The sequence below is a fragment of the Perissodus microlepis genome, chromosome 2 (assembly GCF_051167445.1).
Source record: "Perissodus microlepis isolate ML-2025 ecotype Zambia chromosome 2, ASM5116744v1, whole genome shotgun sequence".
Classification (NCBI taxonomy): domain Eukaryota; kingdom Metazoa; phylum Chordata; class Actinopteri; order Cichliformes; family Cichlidae; genus Perissodus; species Perissodus microlepis.
Window position 1 is genome coordinate 29,930,369 of NC_140462.1, and position 22,393 is coordinate 29,952,761.

Here is a 22,393-nt window from a genome sequence, read left to right on the forward strand (position 1 = left end):
ATGGAACGCCTTGGGACATGACAAATCGTCTGTATATTACGTATCGGGACTGAGAACAGGCTGGTACATTTCATGCACAATATTTCAAAATAATGCATCTGACACTTATTGAGGTATTAAAAGTCTGGACTGAAAGGTTGGATTCTTACTACAGACATCACCATCCGTTGATCCATGCTGCCAGAAAAGCTAATAAACATTTAATGCTAATTTGAATTACAAAGCGGTACTCAGTGGTATGGTAATTTTTGACACACCAGTTGGTTAGACAACAAACTAAAGTAGGCTATTTGAATAATTCAATGAATGTTACATTAAGCAATGAAACATTAATAAAGCATCATATATAATCATTAATAAATGATCACATACACATCACATTACCATAATTACCATAAAAACTTTATCTTGCTTTTCTTCTGAAAGTTCTATGAATGAAGCTTTTGGCATTCCTGGTATTACAGCAGGCACAAATAAGATAACGGATGACTAAAAGTGATTTCTAGCAAGTTAATTTACTGAACTTCCATCCGATTAATATTTTGCAGTCTATTTAAGTTAGTGTGCTTACTTGAATCACTCTTACAACCCTCACTTGCCTCCTTCGCTATTGCCTCTCAGGTCTTGGCTGCAGCAGAAGCTTCCTTTCCCCATAGGGATCATTAAAGTTTCATCTAATCCACCTGTCTGATCATCCATCCATTCACCCATCTGTCCATACTTTGTCAAGTCAGGTTTTATTTATACAGCATATTTCACTCAACAGCAGTTTAAAATACCAATTTCCAATTCCAATTACCTTGTGTCCTGTCCATGATCTAGGTATGTATTTGCATAATTATTTAGCAGTTTTCATCAGTGTGTGAGCTGTTTGTCTGCAGCTCTAGACATATAGTGTCATTTAGAATTTAAGAATCCAATGACAACGCCTTGGTGATTGTATAATTTAATCTGTAAGACTAATAAGATTAGGAGAATCCCATTTCGAAATCAGATGTACCCCCTCACTTATTTAATGAGAGGTTGTGCTAATATAGAGCAGCCGCAGCCTTGCAAGGGAAGGGGGGTTGGTGGGTGATGGGCTTAACCATTCTGTCTGAGAGGGGGTGTTCTTTAGGGTGGGTGAGACAAGCAATAGTCACCAACACTCATGAACACAACTGTCTAGACAACACAGTGAAAAGATCTTGATTCTGGCTTAGGTTCTACCACTGTTGCTGCTTTTAGTGTTTTAATCCAACATTTTCCACACACCTCCCTTTTTCAAATGCATGGCTCTTTGTCACACATGCGCTTTCCTTCAAACCACAGAGACCACCCTCAGCTCAAGCCAGCCCTGCTACTCCTCTCCTCCTCCTCCTCCTCCACCAGGGACCAAGGAGGCGTTCTGCACTTGCCACAGCAGTTTGCAATGGACAGTACCACAAAGGCTAAGTGATCCTTTGCATCGCCCAGTCACTTGACAGAAACCACACCTGACAGCCAATCTAAGTGTTCAGAGAGAGAGAGAGAGAGAAAGGGAGAGAGAAAGTGAGTATAGAGAAAGAAAGGGGAACTGATGTGTGGATTACTCCTTAAATAAATACGATTTTAAACCTACACAGGACATTTATTTACTAATCGATAGCTACTTAAAAAAGAAGAAAAAGCAAAATGGAAGAAGACATGGATGAGGGGCAGACCCAGAAAGGTAAGAAAGTAAATCTTTGCATGTTCTGATGAATTCATTTATGTATGTTTGCTTTTGTCAGTGTCAGTAGTGTCTTTGCAGAGACAACTGCACAAATGTAAGCCATACCCTCTTTGAATAAAAGAGCATCTGTTTGTGGGAATTCTTTTGTCCACTGAGTATCAGCACTCCACTGAAAAGTGCACGTCTGTATGTGCTGTCTGGGTAGTCACAGGGGTGTGAACTGCTACAGCAAGGGCTGGACTGCCTTTGTTTGCTTGATGTGGCTTTCATGCTTGTCGTGATGACAGAGAGAAACACGAAAAGCATGGAACCAAACTGAACTACCATTATTACTAGTCTTTAAACCAGCAGCTTTCAGGTTCTGTCCTTTGTGTCGGAAAAACCCAGGTGCTGTATGATGCAGTAGTGCTTTGCAATATTCACTGTGCATTTGTTGCAGGAGGAGTTTTTAGGGGTTCTTTTTTTCATTCACTTAGGAGGGGCAGTGTATGCTTTGTGCAGAGCTGAATTGCTATTTATACTTCACACCTCCGCATCTTGTTTCTCTGCATGAATGATTCAGTATATGTTGCAACAGTATAAAGCAAGTGTATTTTCTCATCAGTGGATTGGAAAAAGATATTTTTTGTTAAAGAATGACACAATACCAAAGGTAAAGAGGATGCTGTTCTCATGTAGAAAACACTTTTTTATTTCACCTCCCTTGCCTTCTTCTCTCTCAGATTTATTGTGTCAGGCATATGTTTGTGTTGCCTCCTGTCGCTCTTCCCTGCAACTTAGCACTACTTACAGGCACACACACGAACTGAAACAGTTGCCATGGCGCTGGCAAAGTCATTATCTACTCCCTCTTCACCCACTCCTGTTGATGACATTTCAGAAGCACAGGAATAGTTTGCTGTGTCTAAGAATGTGGGAGGAAGAGAGACAAGAAGAGGCGCATATGTAGAGTCAGAAATGATTACAGCACAGAGTGAAAAAGAAAATGAGAAGCTTGGGAGAATATATTAAGCTTAATCAAACTGCTTGACTAAGCAGCGTAGTAGGAGAAGTTCTAGAAAACCTATAGATTTTGATCAAACAACTTTTAGTGGCGTCCCTATGGGCAATTTTTGGATGACAGTTTGATAATAAAGCCATCTGTCAGATCCATTAATTTGGGCAGAATATTAATGTAATTATTTAGCACGTACTCATATAAAGCAAGCTCTGCAAGCTCATTTTTCTTGAACAAAAGCTTATTAAAACCAAATTGACTGTTAATAACCTGTTACAGCAGAGGCTCTGCTTTGACATATGCAACCTGCTTCTCACACTTTTTTCGCCACTAGGGTGCTTTTATGAATCACTGCCCATGTGTCAACACAAGCAAGCATTTGATTTCTCCCCTTGAACTTGAAAAAAAACTAAAATCATCACGTGAATATGAGGAAATAAGCCGTGTGTTGTTTTATACAGTAAACTAAAGGCTGAAGCTCTTGGAAAGTGACCAATACACACCAACCAGCTAACCAGCTAATGTTTGTTTTTAGCCCGACACCTTCTATCATAAGTCCGCTCTAGACAACACTGAGAACTACTGGACTGGTTTCCACAGTAGTTAAGATTGCGCAGCTTCTCCAGCATATCATCAGGCAGTTTGGTTGTTGGAATAATTTCCATGTTGTAGCCTTCCAATGGCAAAACTGAACAATTATTTTGTAGACCATGTGTAGCAGAAATTATAGAAATTTGTGCATAAAAAGACATCAATCACTGCCTGGGATCCTGAGTGGCTCGATGTCGAAACATACAGCCTTTTTCGTAAATCATAGGCTATTATTATTTAACCATTAAAAAACAAATAACACAAGAAAATACACCCTGGTCCTGTTAGTTAGTATTGTGTTTGAAAGGTTATAGCTTAGACTTTCCTTTTGAATGGAAAATCAATAGTGTCACTATTTTAAGTATTTCAAGTCAAGTTTATCACCATGCACCAAGATGGAGGTTCCGGAGACCAAGTATTATGCAATGCAATTTACATATGTTGGTTACCTAAATTATTGTATCGTTTATTAAATTATTGATTTGACAGCCCCTCTATAGTTTGTGAAGACAAAAGATAATTGCAATGACTCCTCTGATGATGGTCATGTTTTCGCCCATGTCACTTTGATTTCATGCACATTTTTCTGGAGAAATATGTAATAGTTTGTAATAATCATTGATCAGTTTTGACCAAAAACTCACAATCTAACCTTAATTGCAAAAAAGTGGGATAAATCATAGAAAAGATTAAATACATACAGTCTACACTGTTAAGAAAAACATAATAACTTGACAGGCCTCTGTCTACAGCAAGCATCTACCCAATAAATGTACAGAAATTGGTAAGACTGGAAAGACTAGAAACACCAACATTTTAAAAGCTTCTCATTTTGCGTAACGCTGATGTAGAAGCAGAGCCCCCACAGTTGGTGATTTTATAGAATAAAATGTGTATCGTTTACATACGTATTTTAAAGCATTATCATTTTGCTGATGAAGATATCATCCAAGCTACCAAACGGACTGTAGATAAATTGGTAGTTCCAGCTCAAAGGGGTGCAGGTGTCACTGAGTGCACTCACAGCATCCTAATGCCCTTCTGTCTTCCTCTTCTGAGGTTGCAAATCTCAGATTATGAGTCAGATGCACCAGGTGGGCACTGTTCACTTCAGCTGCTAGCCAAATGTATGAGCGCACTCTATGTACCAAAGTGGCCATTAGCAGCAGGGAGCAGTCCAGCGCCCTTCTGTTGAAAAAGCAGGTTTAGACCAGTATGAACACACGGCTAAATATGCTAAAAGTTCTGGAAATAACCATATGGTGGGTAATACTGTGGATAAATAAACCAAACATGATTCTGCAGGTCATTTACACTTGATGTACTAACTGTTGATGAATGGAAAAACTGAGAAAGGCACACCTGTTAGCATTTCCTGAGCCAAGAATCTACTCTGCAAGGTAGCGTTTGTCCTTCTGTTTGATTAGCATGTGATTGCATGTTGAGCATCTCATTTTTGTCCGTCTACAATCATGTCAGTAACATCGTGTGACTGTAATACACAATGGAAAAACTGTGTTGTAGTTTTAAAGGTTCACCGAGTTTCATGCACTTTGAATTTGCAGTTGACTTGATAAATGCCAAATCTGCATTAGGCTAAAGGCAAGGAGATGCTGCTTTGAACATAGTTGCTGTGGTCAGACAAATGGGTTTCCACTACATAAAACCACATTTGTTTGGGTTTTCTTGTTTATTTTTATCAAAAATGATAAGAAATAAATTATTTAGAAGATATTATTCACTTGCAGCACATTCATGAATATATTACTTCATGTATAAGTAGCAGCTTATCTAAGAGCTCCTATGTTCTCCTCTACTGCCCCTTATTGTTTTGAAGCCTGCCCCAGCCCAGGTCAAGAGAGTTCCACCAATTGTTCTAGTAATTATTTCTGGAGCAGCTAAAAACCTTATGTGGGGTCTCTTATTGTTTTGAGCAATGACACAATGGTATAGATATAGGCATAGGGAAAGAGGTGTTGAAAATTACTTGCATTGAGATTGATGATAAACACTAGCTCACTGTAATGATAATATCTTAAAATGCTAATATGATATTGTTGTCACTCAACATGATTGTGTCTTGTGGGTTGTGTTAGCTTATGTAATTTAAATGTTACTGCTGCTGGTCATTCAGGGTAAAGTGTGTCGGGAAACTGTTATTGAGTAACAATTGAAGTACTAATATGCAGTATGAAGTACTCCACTGTTGTTGGACTCTGTTGACATGCTCTCATTATGGTCTATTGTTTTGGAGCTGTGCTTCAAATCCCTGCATTCTTTGGTTTTGGCTGCTTATAAGGTTGGCAATCAGGAAAATTAAACTCATTCCACCCTGTGAAATGGAAATACCTGCATGGTTAAAATGCATAAACCTAAAGTCAAAAACCTTGTTTCTTTTGCTGTGTTTTTGACTTTTGCCCCCTAGTTCCCGGAGTGAACTTGGCTTAGACAAAAGACACGTCTACAGTCACGCAGTCCTGTTTAGACTCTTCCATCTCTCTGTGAAAAAGGAAGAGAGGAAATCAGTAGCTGAGCTTTCAGGCCTGGTGTGGAACAACCTTTTAGCCCTGAAGGGGTTTTATGTGTAATGTGTCTCGTTCACTATTGTCCCACTGAATTTGTTGACATACAGTAAGTGGGTCACGGCTCTCAAGTAACCGGTCTATTCTCAGATTTTGCGCTGTGGTTGTTATGGCAACCATGCTGGTTGATTAAACATGCGCAGAGGAGATGGGGGCACACAGGAGCGGAAAAAAAAACCTGCTCACTGCAGGGGAAGGGGGGTGGGGTGCATTAAAGGAACAAGGAAAGCAACGAGACGCATGCACGCCCATTACACTCAGGCTGACACAGGCACACCATCCCCCCACTGAGATCTCGCTCTCTCTTCTCTCTCTGTCTGACCAGGCTCACCACCACCCCGTCCCCACACAAAACCCCTAATAAATGCTAGCTGTATGTGGGAAAATTGATCTCTCTTATTGGATCTCTCGTGTTAGAAATGAATGCACAGACATAGAATTAGATTATCTTTCCTTTTTCTGTCATCATCTTTAATGAATTTTGTTAATTTAATACTCTAATGCAGCATGTCATTTATTTTCTCAGATGCTAAAACTGCATCAAAAGCAAAGCCTCATATCTCTATATGACTTCAAAAGGAAGAAATCCTTTTTAATTAGGAATGAACCAACATAAGCAACCATCCATCTATCCATTAATTTTCTTCCACTCATCCAATTCAGGGTCGCATAAACAAACATTTGAGTAAAAATCCTCTTTGAAAGCAAGGATTTGGAATCTGCCCAATATTACTTTTATGTCTGATATTTCACTAGCTATGGAACTATTTTGGTTAAGAAATATTTGTGTCAATAGCGAAAAAATGTCTTAAAGGTAATCAAGCCTTAAATAGAAATTATTTTTCCAGTTTAACAGGACCACTACACGTCAAATACTGACCTATGGATGAACTAAGCAAATTTCATAATGTGGAAATGTCTGAGAAACATCACAACACTGTAATTTGCAGAATTCATCCAATTCATCATCCACCCCGTTACTCCATAAATTAACCCTGCACTGATCTGATATGGACAACATTATCTCATCCCTCATGCAAAAGTTGACTAGGTCAGAGAGAATGTGTGTGTGTGTGTATCCCTTTTGCCTGTCAGCTATGGCACTGACAGATGGAGGAGAAGTGGGAGGTGGGAGAGGCCCTGGGAGGGGGTCATCCTTTCTCTTTGTATTAGGGAGACGCCTTCTGTTGATTGGGCCACGGTGTTTGGGCTCTCACAGGCCTCAATTTCACCCCCTCCCTTTCCTCCCTTGAAAAAAATGTGGCTTTGTTCTAGGAAAATAAAATATTTAAAACAGTGCCATCTTCTAAATCTGTCTCTTTGTTCAAAACTGAATAGCATTAATCCTGGTTTTGCTAGAGTTAAGATTTGCACCGATGAAATTTGTATTTAATCAACACGCCGAGGCAAGAAAATCCTTAAATGCTTTTTACTGATTGGAAAATAGGTTATTCTGAGTAAAAGATGTTTTGTAGACTAAGCTTACCTCAAACATTTGGGGGTGTACTCCAGTTCAGAATAAGGCAAAACAAAAACATCACATATATTCATTCAAGTACACAGATGGTCCTTGTCACTGCAATTCTAGTCCATTTTAAATCTGCTTGGTTGCACCAAACTTGACAGTCATTGTTTCCTATACGACGCAGCCGTTCAAATACCCATGACCCCTAAAGCAGGCCATCTTTTATTTTTATCACAGGTGATGTGGGGCTAAGCAGAAAGCATGAAAAATAAATGTGGGAGACTTGTGTGCCTCCGCACTGTGCCACTTCTAAATTATTGATCAAGCATCCACTAACTCTTAGAATCGTCCGTTTGCCATTTTTCACCCACTCAGAGTCTCAAATTCATTTAGGATCAATGAAGGTTTACAGAAAGCAAATGATAGCATGCACTGGTATTTTTTAATGGGGTGAAGAAGACAGATAACATATGAGATCATAAACCAATTGCTGGTGACCTTTTATCACTGCAGTTTCAAAAACAGGAAGGAACATAGTAAATGTGAAAAAGGGCAGCTAGGCTAAGAAGAAGTTACTGTAAATTCAGCCGTTTCTACTCACGTGAATACATTTTTTTCTCTCAGACAAAGATGGAAGCCTTGTTAGTTTTTACGTTTTAACCTACATTTACAACTTTATCACTGAATCTGGTCCTTTTCTAACACACCTCTCTTTACTGGGTGTGATGAGTTTCCCTTCCACAGAATTAAGAGCAGACGATCAATAAAACATTAGTCTGTTACGTCCACTCAGTAATGCTTTTATCCTGCCTTCTAACTTCATCTTCAACTGTTTCCATGGAAACTCTTTAAGTCAAGTCACATATAGACAAATATTATCTGTGTTGTACTCTGTAGTTACATTTACAATACAATGTACAAACATACTAGTAGCCAATTCTGTTTACTGCTTGGTGGAAAAGTAGTCTGTGTAAATTCGCAGCTGCTTTATGCTGTGTGCAGAAAAGCAAGGAAATAAGCCTTGATTGAAGCCATCACTTAAATCATTGATATTACCGCTTGTCTCTCTTCATGTTAAATACAGGCTCCGCTCAATTACTGCACAAAATCAGCACCAGCATATCTCAAAGGCCGCTGCGTTCCTGTGTTTAAGATTCAAAATGCAAGAGAAAATGTCTTATATCTATTCTATCTATTTCTGATGGCTGAAAAACCTTATTTTTCCATACAAGTGACATAGTTTGGAAATAAATAAAAAATTAACTGGAAACATTGCAGTAATTTGTATCCCATCAGTACTACATACAAATCCATGTGTTTGTAGTACTTGACTCAACAGTTGACTCTTACTCTGGCTCATAAATGGGCACTGTGGCCAAGAGGGTAAGTGTTTCTGAACTCTCTGCCTCACTCTCATCTTGTCAGTAATCACAGCTACATCAATAAATTCTGTCAGTGCCTGTTTCCTGAAGTGATAAGGCAACTCAACATAATGAATCTGGGGTAAGAGGTAGTGACAGACAGACAGGGTACTCAAGCAAAGAACAAAAATAGCTACATTCACGAGACCTTGGGAAATGAATGAGTGAATCTGATAAAGTCCAGTTTATGTAACAGATCCTTGATTTCTAAGGCATTCCAGACATTATACTGCAAAGTTATCAGGATTGTGTGTTAACATGTATTTGGTTGGTCTCAGAGCCTTGGCACTGGTGCATCTGGAGACCTTTTCATGCATAAGTTGCCAGAAAAAGACAAGCTGACACCTTTAAATAATGATAACAGAAAAATTTGCTATCCAAAATATTGTAGCTGCAGAATGCAATCGTGTTAAAAACACATGCTTACACATGACTTTGCATAGTTTTATGCTAACCACACTCTTACTGCTTCCATAGGAATTAAATGTGGCGTGATTGGAAGGGTTGCATTTGAACAAACCCCAGGACTTCTGGAAAGTACTTTGCACAGTCAAAACCAAAGTGGAGATGTTTGACTATCGTCGCATTTGGCAAAAATCAATCGCACCATCAGCACAAACAACTGTCAAACACAGTTCCTGTGGACCTTGCAGTTACTGAGTTGATCGTGACCTTGAACTCGTGGACTTGTGAAAAGAATCAAAGTGTCGCATCAGCTGAGTCAAAGTCAACTGATTGAAATTCTGTGGTGGGAAGAGTGCTGAGAATATACAAATGCCCACAAACCTCAATGAACTAAGGCAATTTTGCAACATGAACTTTGGACTTTGTTCCAATGTTCCTCCACAACAATGTCACAAACTGATAAAGCCCTGCAGAAAAGAATTACAAACTGATTCTACAAACTGTTGACTCATGGGGTGTACTTAGTTTTCCACAGGACTGAATTGAGTTCTTTAAAACTGTCCTTTTTTCATTATTGTATTAGGATGCAGGTTTCCAAATAAAAACAGCTCTACTCAAAGTGGGACTATACAAAGTGATTTATATAAATTCATTTTTGATTACAATGACTAAACTGCCACCTCAACTATGGGAGCTTCCCTCAAAGTATTCCTGAAATGCACTAAAACTGCAGAATTTAAGCAGCGTCTGTTTAAGGCTTGGATCCAGAGGGAGTCCAGGCCATTTAAATCTACTGCAGGTTCTCAGAGTCACATGACAGAAGGTGTGAATTAGCGTGAAAACACCTAGGAGTGCATGTCACGTGGCACTGTAAGTACCTGATAGTTACCAAGAGGCACTAAAGGTGAAGTATTCCCTGAATTTGATGTCTCTTCCTAGGTGAATCAGTGGGAATGTTGGAGAATTACTAAGGCAGTGATGACAAAGGCAGACAAATGGCACTGCAGTCCCTCTATTCAATGGGGGAATCACCAGTTTGAGATATAATTCATACTATAATCTTTCCTCTAAACAACAAAAGGCTTGGAAGACAATATATATGTGTACCTCATCTTTAAACCTTAGATCTAAGCATACACTGTATGAGCTGAGAATACTTAAACAGAGACTAAAATCAGAAGCTTATTAACAGGCACAGCAGAGTTGTTTGGACTGTGTAGTGTGAAGTGTGAAAAGCTGCATGGATTTTTTAGGATACAGCATTCAGCAAACACGGATATGGACAGAAACATGTTTAAAATATAGCACATAAGCTGAATAGACATTCCACAGTCTAGCAGTGGATAACATCAGTAAGGATGTAGATAATCTAGGAAACCCTGGGTGAAGGTTGTAACTGCACCAAACGTTTGAGTGCTCAGCACAGCCCAGCGGGCGGACCAGCTACTTGGTATTCCACTCATGTCTGGATCAGAGTCACACGAAGAGAGTTGAGGAGGAGGAATATCGGTCTGACTGCTGCTTTGAAACAAAAGTGAAGATGACTAGACAACCTTTAAAAGAATGGAGCTGAAAACATCCTGAAATCTTATCATCTTTGCAACTGACAACAGAGTCACTGCATCTCTTCTGAATGAGCACAGCAAAACCAATGCAGATGAATTTAATCATGGGCCATGATCATCTTACATCTGATCAAGAGTAATGCCGTGCTGGTCATAAAAGCACATATACCACATTTGTATACTGACTTCAACTTTAATCATTTAGGATACTTATGAAGCAGCTCTCCAATTTTAATACAGGTCTAGCTGTTTCAGACTAGTCTGGCTTTGTGAAAAATGTATCTGTCTGGATAATATACAGCAAAACACTGCAATACTGGATTTGTTTCGCACTTACACAGGAAATACCTCTGTACCTCTGTTGTAGTTACTGGGAAATGACTGACTCAGTAGCACAAAACACACACACACACACACACGAGATGGAGACTCATAAATCAAAGCAATTCATAAAGGCAAACCTGGGTACAATATTTACAGATGTGGCTTCTTTGTGAGCAGTCTGTGTCACAGGAGACTGAAGATGAACCTGAGCAGTGATTTGTCACCTTAAGAACCCCCTGGCACAGGAAGCTGAGGAAAGTAGAATGGGGTTAAAGGTCATGATTACTATGTGAAACTAAGGCTGAGTTTGTATTGCTGAATAAAATGTCAGCATCATCCGTAGGGCGACAGAGCTGACAGAACGAATAACACAGTTGTTTGAAAGGGTTTTGTTGTTGTTTTTTTTAACATAAGGGAAAGGAGTACTGCAGTCAAACTAGCTTGCAGTGTTACATGCATAGCTGCCTCCCAGCTGGTTTAATTGCTGGAAAATATTAAATGGAAATGGAAATACAGTGTACTGCATGCAGATGCCTTTGCTCAATGCTAATGTATTGAATTAAATATTAAAAATGCAGCAAATGCAGCAAAAATGTCTCTGTTACTTTGTGCCACGTCTGGTGTTTTTTCTCTCAGAATTTTAAGTCTTTGTTGGCTAATCTCGTTCTCCGTTTAGGATGCCTTGAATGCTGCATCAAATGCCTGGGTGGGATTCCATACCCATCCCTCATAGCCACCATCTTGCTGTATGCTGGTGTGGCCCTCTTCTGTGGCTGTGGACATGAAGCCCTGACTGGCACTGTCACCATCCTCCAGGACTACTTTGAGGTTGTGAGGAGCCCTGTGGATTCACTGGATGTCTTTACAATGTAAGTAACAAAGATTCTAAACAGCCCTGCTGATCAGCAAGAAAACATAGTTTGCATACTTCCACAGTATAAAATACACAATTATATGTGCTTTGACACATCCCAGAGATCCACCGCACAATCACAACAAGCGTAGCCAATTTAAGACAGATATGTTGATTACTTCTGTTTAACAGGCAAATGTAATGACCTGCAATTATCTATATAATTTTCCTGTGTGAGTATTTTTGTATGAACATGCTTGCTAACATCTTAAAAAGAAAGGGTAACTTCTTATTTTTATAAACTGCATTTCTGTTGTTCTGTATTCCTTCTCCAGGATTGACATTATTAAGTATGTGATTTACGGCATTGCATCGGCTTTCTTCGTCTATGGCATCCTGCTAATGGTGGAGGGATTCTTCACAAGTGGTGCCATTAAAGATCTGTACGGGGACTTCAAGATCACAACATGTGGACGTTGTGTCAGTGCCTGGGTAGGGCTACTATTTTACTTCATACTAACTATAAAATGTATGTCTATTACTCTATATAAGCTTTTGCTCTTGTCGGGAATCACCTAGTAAATGTCAGGTCATTTCCCAGGAACTTTCCCTTGAAGGCTGAGTAGGTTTCAATAGCTGACATTTTTTTTTGTGGCCAATGTGACACTACTCGTGCTCTCCCAAGCTCTATATGTAATAGATTTTTTTTAGAGATGACCCCTGTATTTGGTGAGGTTTCACTATTTTGAAAAGGCTGAAAAGGGTCAGCCACAATAGAGCTTTTACGAGTACTATAACTCAACTATCTTTATTTTCCCCTATAAAAGAAAGTATAAATAGCACTGCATTTTTCCCCAAGGAAAGAAGACATTGAAGGGAGATATACAAACCTAATGTAATCGGTGGTCATTCACATGTCTGCTCATCTCTTCTGTTTGATATATAGTACTTTCTCATAATCAATATATCAAAATCTTAGATTTCCCAAGTTCCTCTGCTAAAGAAATCTGTCTACACAGAGGAAAGTTGATCTTATCATCTTTTCTTTAGCTTCTCTTGAAGCTGTTTTTATTTAACAGGAAGAATGGAAAATGATAATGATTTGTTCTTTTAACTAACTTTTCTTGACAAGCTAATAGCATATGTAGTACTTACAGTACTCAACCAGCAAAGGACATTATTTATTTCTGATCAGTGTTCAATATGGTAATACTGCTGAAACAAGAACAAAATAAATTATCAGCACACATCCAGAACATATAAAAGAGCATGCAGCAAACCTATAAAATAACTTGGAGGATATAAAAATATTAACTACAACAAAAACTAATCTCAGAAGACCTTGCCGTCAACATCTAAACATAGACGAGTCAACGTCTAAATGATCAGTTTTACACTAGCCACAGTGCCTTGGAAGGTGTTAATATTACAAATAAATACGGTTCCACTTCAGTAATCCATCTGTACTGTTTCCCCTTTCAGTTCATCATGCTGACATACATCTTCATGCTGGCTTGGCTTGGAGTGACTGCATTTACCTCCATTCCAGTTTTCATATATTTCAACATCTGGAATATTTGCCAAAATACTACTGTCCTGGAGGGAGCCACCCTATGCCTTGACCCACGCCAGTATGGTAAGCATGAATATTCTCCAGTCCCCCCCCCCCCCCCCCCCCCCTTAGAAATACCTCGGTGACAGAAATTTATGCTGTATTTAAATTGCTACTTCTTTTTACTTTTTAGAACAACTACCTGTACTGTAGCCTCCATATAGTTTTCTTTTAAATGGATTAATCATCACTTTAGGATATGGCTAAATAATAAAAGTGAGTAAAATTATATTATTTTTTTAAGTATAGCACAATGAGACTGTATGGAAATGATAAACACCATATAAAAATTCACACTAGATGTTAAAATTTGGCATAAAGAACATAAAAACACGGATACATCTTGCCTTGGGTCACATTAAACCACCGCCTGTGGCTGATTATCTACTTGGATTTCTCCACACAGCTGTTTCTAGGGTTTACAGAGAATGGTTTAAAAAAGTGGAAATATACAGTTAGAGGCAGTTCTCTGAGTGAAAATGCCTTGGTGATGCCAGAGGTGAGATGAAAATAGCCATTAAAGCTACTACGAAGGCAACAGTAACTCAAATAACCATTTGTAACAACCAAGGTATGCAGAAGAGCAACTCTGAACACACATCACATCAAACCTTGAACCAGATAGGCTGCAGAAGCAGAAGACCACACTGAGTGCTCCTCCTGTCAGTGAAAAACAGAAAGCTGAGGGTGCAATAAGTTCAGAAAAATAGCCAACAGAAGCTTGGAAAATATTGTGTGGTCTGATGAGTCTTGATGTTTGCATTTCTGCATCCTCACATTTGTGAAAGAATGGGGTGCTCTCAGGAGCTCAGTCAATTCCAGTTTGGTATCATGATAGGATGCCACCTGTGCAACAAGTCCAGTCGGGAAATTTCCTCACTACTAAATATTCCACAGTCAACTGTTAGTGGTAGTGCAACAAAGTGGAAGAGTTTGGGAACAAGAGCAAATTAGCCACAGCCACATGAAAAATCACAGAGCAGTGGATTGTGACGCACATAGTGCACAGTGGTCCCCAATTTTCTGCAGAACCAATCGTTACAGACCTCCAAACTTCATGTGGACTTCAGATTAACGCAAAAACAGTGGGTAGAGAGCCTTCTGGAATATATTTCCATGGGCGAGCAGCTGGATCCAAGCCTTAAATCGCCAAACCCAATGTAAAGCACGGTATGCAGTGGTGTAAAGCAGCGGTCCCCAACACCCGGGCCTCGGACCGGTACCGGTCCGTGAGTCGTTTGGTACCGGGCCGCGAGAGTTGAGGCTCAGGTGTGAAATGTATGGTTTTCAGGGGGGTTTTTTCGGTTTTGAGCGTTATTTTGTTATCGTTTTTATTGTTGGGTCTTTTCACGTGTGTTATGAATAAATCTTCTTTTTTCGGTACCAGTACTAGTTTTATTTTGTTGTATTTATCTGCGACACCTTAAAGGCCGGTCCGTGAAAATATTGTCGGGCATAAACCGGTCCGTGGCGCAAAAAAGGTTGGGGACCGCTGGTGTAAAGCACACTGCCACTGTATTCCACTGAGTGGAGCCATGTTCTCTGGAGTGACAAATCAAATTTCCATCTTGCAATCTGCTGGACGAGTCTGGGTTTGGTGGTAGCCAAGAGAACAGTGCTTATATGATGGCATTGTGCTGTATAAAGTTGTTGGAGGGGGGGTTATGGTGTAGGGTTGTTTTTCAGGAGTTGGACTCAGCTCCTTAGTTCCAGTGAAAAGAACTCTTAGGGCTTCAGCATATCATATAATTTTTGACAATTTCATGCTCCCAACTTTGTGGGAACAGTTTTGGGATGGCACCTGCCTGTTCCAACATTACTTTATGACTGTGCGTCATTTTGAGGAATGCCAATAAAGACATGGATAGGCAAGTTTGGTGTGGAAGAAGTTGACTGTCCCCTAGTCCTGACCTTAACCCAACAGAACACCTTTGGGATGAATAAGAGCGGAGCCAGGCTTTCTCATCCAGCATCAGGTTGACCTTACAAATGCGCTTCTGGAAGGATGGTCAAAAATTCCTATAAACACACTCCTAAGCCTTGTAGAAAGCCTCCCCAGAAGATTTTAAGCTGTTATAGATGCGGAGGGTAGGCCAGCATTATAATAACCCATATGAATTAAGAATGGAATTTCATTTTAGAAATATAATTTATTTTAATGTAACTATGGATCAAAATTACTGAGGGACATTTACAGACCCTTGTTGAATCTGCACTACAAAAAAGTTACAGCAGTTCTGAAGGCAAAATGGGCTAGGGCTGTGCGATATGACCAAAATCTCATATCCCGATATAAGACATCTATCGTCCGATAACGATATAAATCACAAAAATGTAACATTTTCTGTAAATTCTGTGAATCTCGGCTAGCTCGACTTGTGTGAAGTGTTTCCAGCTGGGCTTCATGTAGCTGGAGTCAAGTGTTTTAACCGATGCATGAAACTATACATAAGTTGTAACGGCCGCCGTTTTCTTTGTGAGTATTTATTACATGGCGTGCAGCGGGGAAAAGCCTGTTCTAACGTTTGTCTAAGGTTTATTTTTTAGCACCTGGCAGCTCTTTTTTGCTTCTCATCCATAAACAATATGCATACTTCATGTAATTCAGTTTATTTTGAAAAGTCTCAACAGGATCTTGAGCTTTATTGTGAAAGGTTTATGTGGAAAATAAACAAGCGGACACGCTACTGTCATTGTTGCTAACAACAACGCATAAAAACTGTAGCTTGTCCGTCTGTAGTGTGGTTATATTAAATATATGAGAAAGAGAGAACTTTAAGAAATTAATATAGCCACTACAGTGACCATCAAAACATGAAAAAATATTGCCGTAAACAGTTTATTTTGCGACACCACAAACAAACGATAGTGTAAAATGATTCAACAGTAGCAAGGTGCGACTAATGAAGTGACAGGCGAGTGTATATGTCACCTGTGGGACTATGTGAACAGAAAAAAATGTAATATAATACTCTGATAGTCCATATAAACCTTTTGCCACTATTTGCATCCTATGGTCGTCTCTGCTGTATAATATTTACATGTATGTAATATACCGACTCATTTCAGGTATTGTGCCAATTGCGGAGGCCAGAACTATGTGCACTGGATCTGAGAAGTTCTACAGGATGTGTGAATCAAATGAGGTAAGGTAACTTTTGAGTACTGAATAATGTCTAATGTTGTCATGCTGTAAAATGAATTACACATGGGTTTCAAACATAAGACAAATCATTACGTAATATAGTGAAGACATCACTGTGAATAGCTTTCCAACAGTGGCATTCCTTGCAGGTATTCTTCTAAATGTTACTTTTAAATGAAAAATAATTAACAGAACCTGCATCAACTGCAAAAAAAACACCAGTTAGTCCTCATTACAGCAATAATATTGTCAGATTTGTCAGATTCACACATTCTACACCACAAAGGCAAAAGAATAAAGTGCACCTATACTACGGAGCAGGGAAATCAAAAACTGACAGTATGGCAGCATGCCTGAACTGACAGCATTGCAAGGTATGAACGCCATTCAAATTATTTGACCTAATAGTCAAAGTTTGACAGAAAACTATGACCCCAAACTCACATGTTAGACAGTTGACAAAAGTATTTTTTAACACTGAAATTGCAATTTTTCTGATGAGAAACTTGAGCATTTATATACTGATGGTAAATGTGTCACAGATATCAAATGTGAATTTATGGACATAAAAAGGAATAGAGTCAATGAATTTTGATTGCCAAATATATCTGCTAACCCCTGAGGATTAATATGTCCTGCGGTTTGTTTTTCATCCAGCTGGACATGACATTCCACCTGTTCATCTGCGCCCTTGCTGGAGCAGGAGCTGCTGTTATTGCTATGGTAAGCCACCGATAAGAAAATGAAAACAAACTGAAACCGGTTTAAGTTTTATTTATTAAATTATTTTAAGTAATGCAGTATTTTTTTCATGATGATCAGATTAAGCTTTGCTGTTGCAGCAAACACTGTGCAGTGGTAAGACAATTTTTGAAAATGGAGGCAAGTGAGAAGAAATGCTGTAGCGGGATCAGTAGCTTCTGTTATATTTACCTGTGAGAGAATAGCTGTAGATAGGAGAGAAGGCATTTTGGCGCAGTGAAAAAGACAGTTTGTCTCCCTCCCTCTTTCGGAGGAGCCAGGCATATCATGCCGTTGTCATGGAAACAGGGAGAAGAAAGGCTCTGAGATTGTTGCAAACATCACTCAGTAATCAGCAATTTGCAAGGAGCCATTTTCTGAGAAACAGAAAGTGTTTGCTACTCGAGATGATGGTGCAAATTGTGGGCTGAACTAGTTTACTCACATCGCAGTTTTTTTGCTGTGATTAATCCCTCCAAACTTAGCTGGAAAACAACAGAATCACTGGTGCACCTCAATATTGAAGTAAAAAAATCACATAAATTAATGAATAATGTTCATAAGAAATAGAAAAACAACACGTGCAATAACAACATGAACCATAATAATAATAATTATTATTATTAGTAGTAGTAGTAGTATAGCTTCTGTATTTTAATCTCAGTCAAATGGTCCTACTGCATATTTGCAGAGCAAATATAAAACTGTCAGTCCCTGTGAAAAGAAAAGCTGTGTAACAGTCTCAGTCATTAAACCACAATACATTCATTATAACCACTGCTGCCATGGTAACACAAGTCCAACACTACAATTAGAATTATGCTGCCACCTGCTGGACGATTGTTGTTCTTAATCCAAGGGTTCAGATCAGCTTTTAAAGTCTATTCAGTATTAAAAATGAATACATTTAAGAAATCAATAATGATAATGCCTAGATTATGAAATACAGCCCACCATGTCTGATTTGCTAAATGGGAATGATAATTTTCTTACAGATCCACTACTTGATGGTGCTATCTGCCAACTGGGCCTACGTGAAGGACGCCTGCCGGATGCAGAAGTATGAAGACATCAAGTCAAAGGAGGAGCAGGAGCTTCACGACATCCATTCCACTCGCTCCAAGGAGCGTCTCAACGCCTACACATAAAAACCAGCGTGAGGCCTGGCCCTGCCACTCCGGCCTCTCTCACTCTCTCTCTCTTCTTGCTTTCTATCTGTCTCTCTCTACCATCCCCTCCCGAGGGGGGGCGGATGGCGCCTAGGGCCCTCGCCACTGCTGATGTCACTGGTGCGTCATATGACAAATGTGGTCTTGGGGGGGGGAACGTCACATAAACCTCCCCAGTCACAAACAGCATTTCAGATGAAAAAAAAAAAGCCCCTTTACCTCTCTCATGGATGGTGTTATCATTTTGGCAGTTGTATTATTGAACAAGTTGAATAAGAGTTATTTAGTGCTGACAGTAGTTTTTGTGTAGTTTTTAGAGTCAGAAGTAGCAGTAGTATTTATGTTTTTTTTAATAGTGTACAATTGTTTTACTTTTCTTAAACTTTATTTTATACCAAGTGTCATTTTGCTTTCATGGATAATTTATTTTATAATGATTTCCTGAGGGGGTCAACAGGGGCTTCAAAGGGTTTTCAAGCACATTTCTCATGTCGTGTGTCTGAAGGTTTCATGTTCAAGAACTGTGTACTGTATGTGAGTGGATGGTTAGTTTTAAAAATATTTTAAATTTCACAATACAACTATGAAGCATTGTAAGCCTTTGCCATACCAGTATTCCCAGGGATTAAAACCACTTTCACATGAAAGCAATTTAATCTGTTTTTCTATGTGAAACATAATTTTAAAAAAAATAGCAAGACAACGCAAAAATACCAAATCAGAGTAAAATAATATTTGCTAGATGTGCCAAGCCTGTTAAACAGGAAATACTGACTTTGATAGATAGGATTAATGAATTGAAGATAAATTGTGGGTTATTTTATGATATATTTGCCATTTAGATATATTTTCGGACTCGCACAAATGCACATGCAAACACGCTTTCATATTCTCTTTTTTAATTTCTAAAGTTGAACTTTATAAATACTAATCTCCTGCTTTGCAGTACTCTGCACTGTATATACTGATACATATACTGATAAGTATACCTATATGTTAAGCACTGACATTTAAAGACATCTCTTGTGACAGTAAGAAGAAATCAGTCCTACCTGCATCTATCAGCCCCAACCTGAAAAGAAGGCCTGACGGTCAAAAGTTGTCTGTGTAATGGCACTCCTTGGTGGAATTTTCAGATGTGAGAAAAGTGTGCGTCACCGTAATTTTGTTCATTACAGTAACTGTAACTTGCCTATAAATCCACATACAGAGGTGGCCTGTCAGTTCATTGCCTGGCGATTTTTTTCTTTCTGTCAGTATTTCTCAAAGCTAGTTTCATGCACTTCTTTGACCATTTCTGTGCTCTCTCTAGATGTAAGCGCATTGATGTTCAACTCAAAGTTGGATAACTGTACTGTTAGTAAAGACTGTGAATTTAGATGTTTCTCGTGGCATGGACATGCATCAATATAGTCTTTTTGACTCATAAGTTACTTTATTTCACCTATTTATTTTTACACTATTGACTGTCTTGCTGGATAAACCTTTTGTTTATATGTGCAGTACTAAACCTCCCACGCTTACTGCGTTATGCTCCTAATATTAGCGACTGTAGTCTTTGAGTTGTGTCTATTTAGTTTGTGATGAGGTTTAAACCATGTCTTAAAGCTAATACTTGTACCAACATTGCATACTCTGTAATGATCTGAAAAAACGCTTTCAGCTTTCTCCTCGTATTAGTCTTTTGTACTTTCACTACAGATGCTTAGTAGCAGGCTTTAAATCTAATCTGTTTTGTATATTCATGTGCCAACAGCTTGAAGTGGCTTATTTGACCTGTATGATCAAATTTGCTTGCATAAATAAAATTCACTTGTGTACTTGTTAATAAATACCATTGGTTTCTTGTGTCCAGTTTGTTTTGATATGAACCAACTATAAAGGTAGTAGCACAGGATTTTAAAGAGTTACAATATGAGACAAAAATATAAACTCTTAGCTTTCCAGTGAATCTGTAAGTACAGCCAAGAGGATTCATTTATAGACAGATGAACTAAAATGATCAAAGAGTAAAGAACACTAATAAAGGTAAGAAGAAAATCAACTCAGCAATTACATTATACCACTAGATGTCATACTTTATTCTTAATCACTTCAAATAAAAAATGAATAACAACCTAAACAGATTGTTAAGCTACTCAACACTGACCATGGAATCATACTGGCATAAAAAAGACACCTAACTCAGAGGATGTACTGGTGTTTTGTTTACACATAACAGACAATGTAGGAAAGAACTAATTTTAAATTGAATCTTTAAACACTTGGTTACTAGCAGAAACATAATTTGTTTCATTTCTTTAGGTTAATCTACAAAAATACCAAAGACAACAAAGTTTGACAAGTGTAAAATTGTATTTTTGCACTGACAAGGTGATTCCTAAAGAGATATTACCCCAAATCTGTTAATCAAAAACGTATCATACCTTAGCATGTGGGGCAGAGAGTCCTTAAAGGAATGTGATAAAACCAGAAAAATGAAGGACAAAAGAAAAAGTGGCACACCTACAGCATAATGAACAGTATGCGAAAATCATGTCCTTCAGAAATTGGAAACAATCCAGCAAAGACTTGACACATGACCTGAGAGATTCATCTGGCACATCTTCAGTTGATCCATCTACTGTTCACTGAAGCCTAATGAGAAATGGTTTCAGTGGAAGGGTGGCTACCTAGAAGCCATTCTTAAGGGAAAAAAAACAGGGAGAAAAGGCTGATGTATGCCAAATTACACAAGAATTGTACAGATATCAGTGGGTAAAAGGTCTCCTTGAGTGATGAACCCAAATCTGAAATTGGTTGGAATCATGCTCGAAATGTATGGAGGAGGTCAGGAGAGAGGTACAGCAGAAAAAACAGAAAAGTACTGTGAGATTTTGATCCGTCATGCAATACCACCTGGAAAACACCTGATTGACAAAGGTTTCATTTTTCACCATGATAGCGATTCCAAACCCACTGCCAATGGAGTAAAAGTGTACCCGGACAGAAAAAACACACACAATGGCACACCATCAGTCACTAGATGGTCTCCCCAGAGTGTGCACCTCAGCATTACTGAAGCGGCGTGGGATCATCTTGACAAAGAATAGAACAAAAGGCAGCCAACATCCAAAGTAGAGCTTTGGGTGTCCTTCAAGACACCTGGACACTACTTAAAGAAATGACAAGAAAGCTTGCCTAAAAGAGTTCTGGCTGTGTTAAGAATAAAGGTGGTCATACCAAGTATTGACTTTGAAGCTAGTTAGAATTGTACACACAGTTTTTTCAACTATATTTCCATGTATGTTTAATAAATCACTGTACCTATTTCAGGTTTACCTGGCAAAATGTAAAGAGATGAGAGGTGGCTCAAGCCTTTTGCATAGTATTATATCAGCATAATGACTACCAGAAAAAGTATGTCTTAGCAAGACATACAAAAACATTAAAAGCAACCCTTGATTAACAGACCACTAGCAAATACTGTCTGAAAATATGAAAGCTTGCATTACTTCAAACATATCTTCAGCAGACAGGTTGAATTTGGCCACTACCTAAAGCTACTGATCCTCCCAGTGAGGCAATAAATCATATCCAAGATTACATTTTACACCCTGGTGCCAGACAGAATTCCCTCAGTCTAAAATATGGCCTCCAGCTAAATGATATATTAGTATTTGAGGAATCTCTTCAGTTAAAGGAGTTTGCATCAGATTTTATAAACATATCCACAGTGTTATCTTAGACACAGGCTGACAACAAAGGGACAAATCAAACTGCCTTATAAGGTGAGCATGTGACCTGCTCAAAGTTGAATATACACTGTGGTATTAAAAAAAAGAAACACA

The 22,393-nt window shown here is 38.7% G+C and overlaps 1 protein-coding gene across 1 annotated transcript; it reads left to right on the forward strand.

Annotated features, from left to right (window-relative positions):
• Window positions 1–1,228: 1,228 nt before the first annotated feature.
• gpm6aa (glycoprotein M6Aa) lies at window positions 1,229–20,413 on the forward strand. Its single transcript, XM_084954976.1, has 7 exons — window positions 1,229–1,690; window positions 11,720–11,912; window positions 12,232–12,388; window positions 13,379–13,532; window positions 16,578–16,654; window positions 17,311–17,376; window positions 18,390–20,413. The coding sequence occupies exons 1-7, from the start codon at window positions 1,654–1,656 to the stop codon at window positions 18,540–18,542; spliced, it is 837 nt and encodes a 278-aa protein (XP_084811102.1). The 5' UTR covers window positions 1,229–1,653; the 3' UTR covers window positions 18,543–20,413.
• The last annotated feature ends 1,980 nt before the right edge of the window (window positions 20,414–22,393 follow it).

Bases quoted from the DNA above. Each gene is read 5' to 3' on its own strand.
- gpm6aa (XM_084954976.1), top strand. From the start codon at position 1,654: ATGGAAGAAGACATGGATGAGGGGCAGACCCAGAAAG. The intron at 11,913-12,231 runs GTAAGTAACAAA...TTCCTTCTCCAG, and splicing joins TCACTGGATGTCTTTACAAT to GATTGACATTATTAAGTATG. The intron at 17,377-18,389 runs GTAAGCCACCGA...ATTTTCTTACAG, and splicing joins GAGCTGCTGTTATTGCTATG to ATCCACTACTTGATGGTGCT.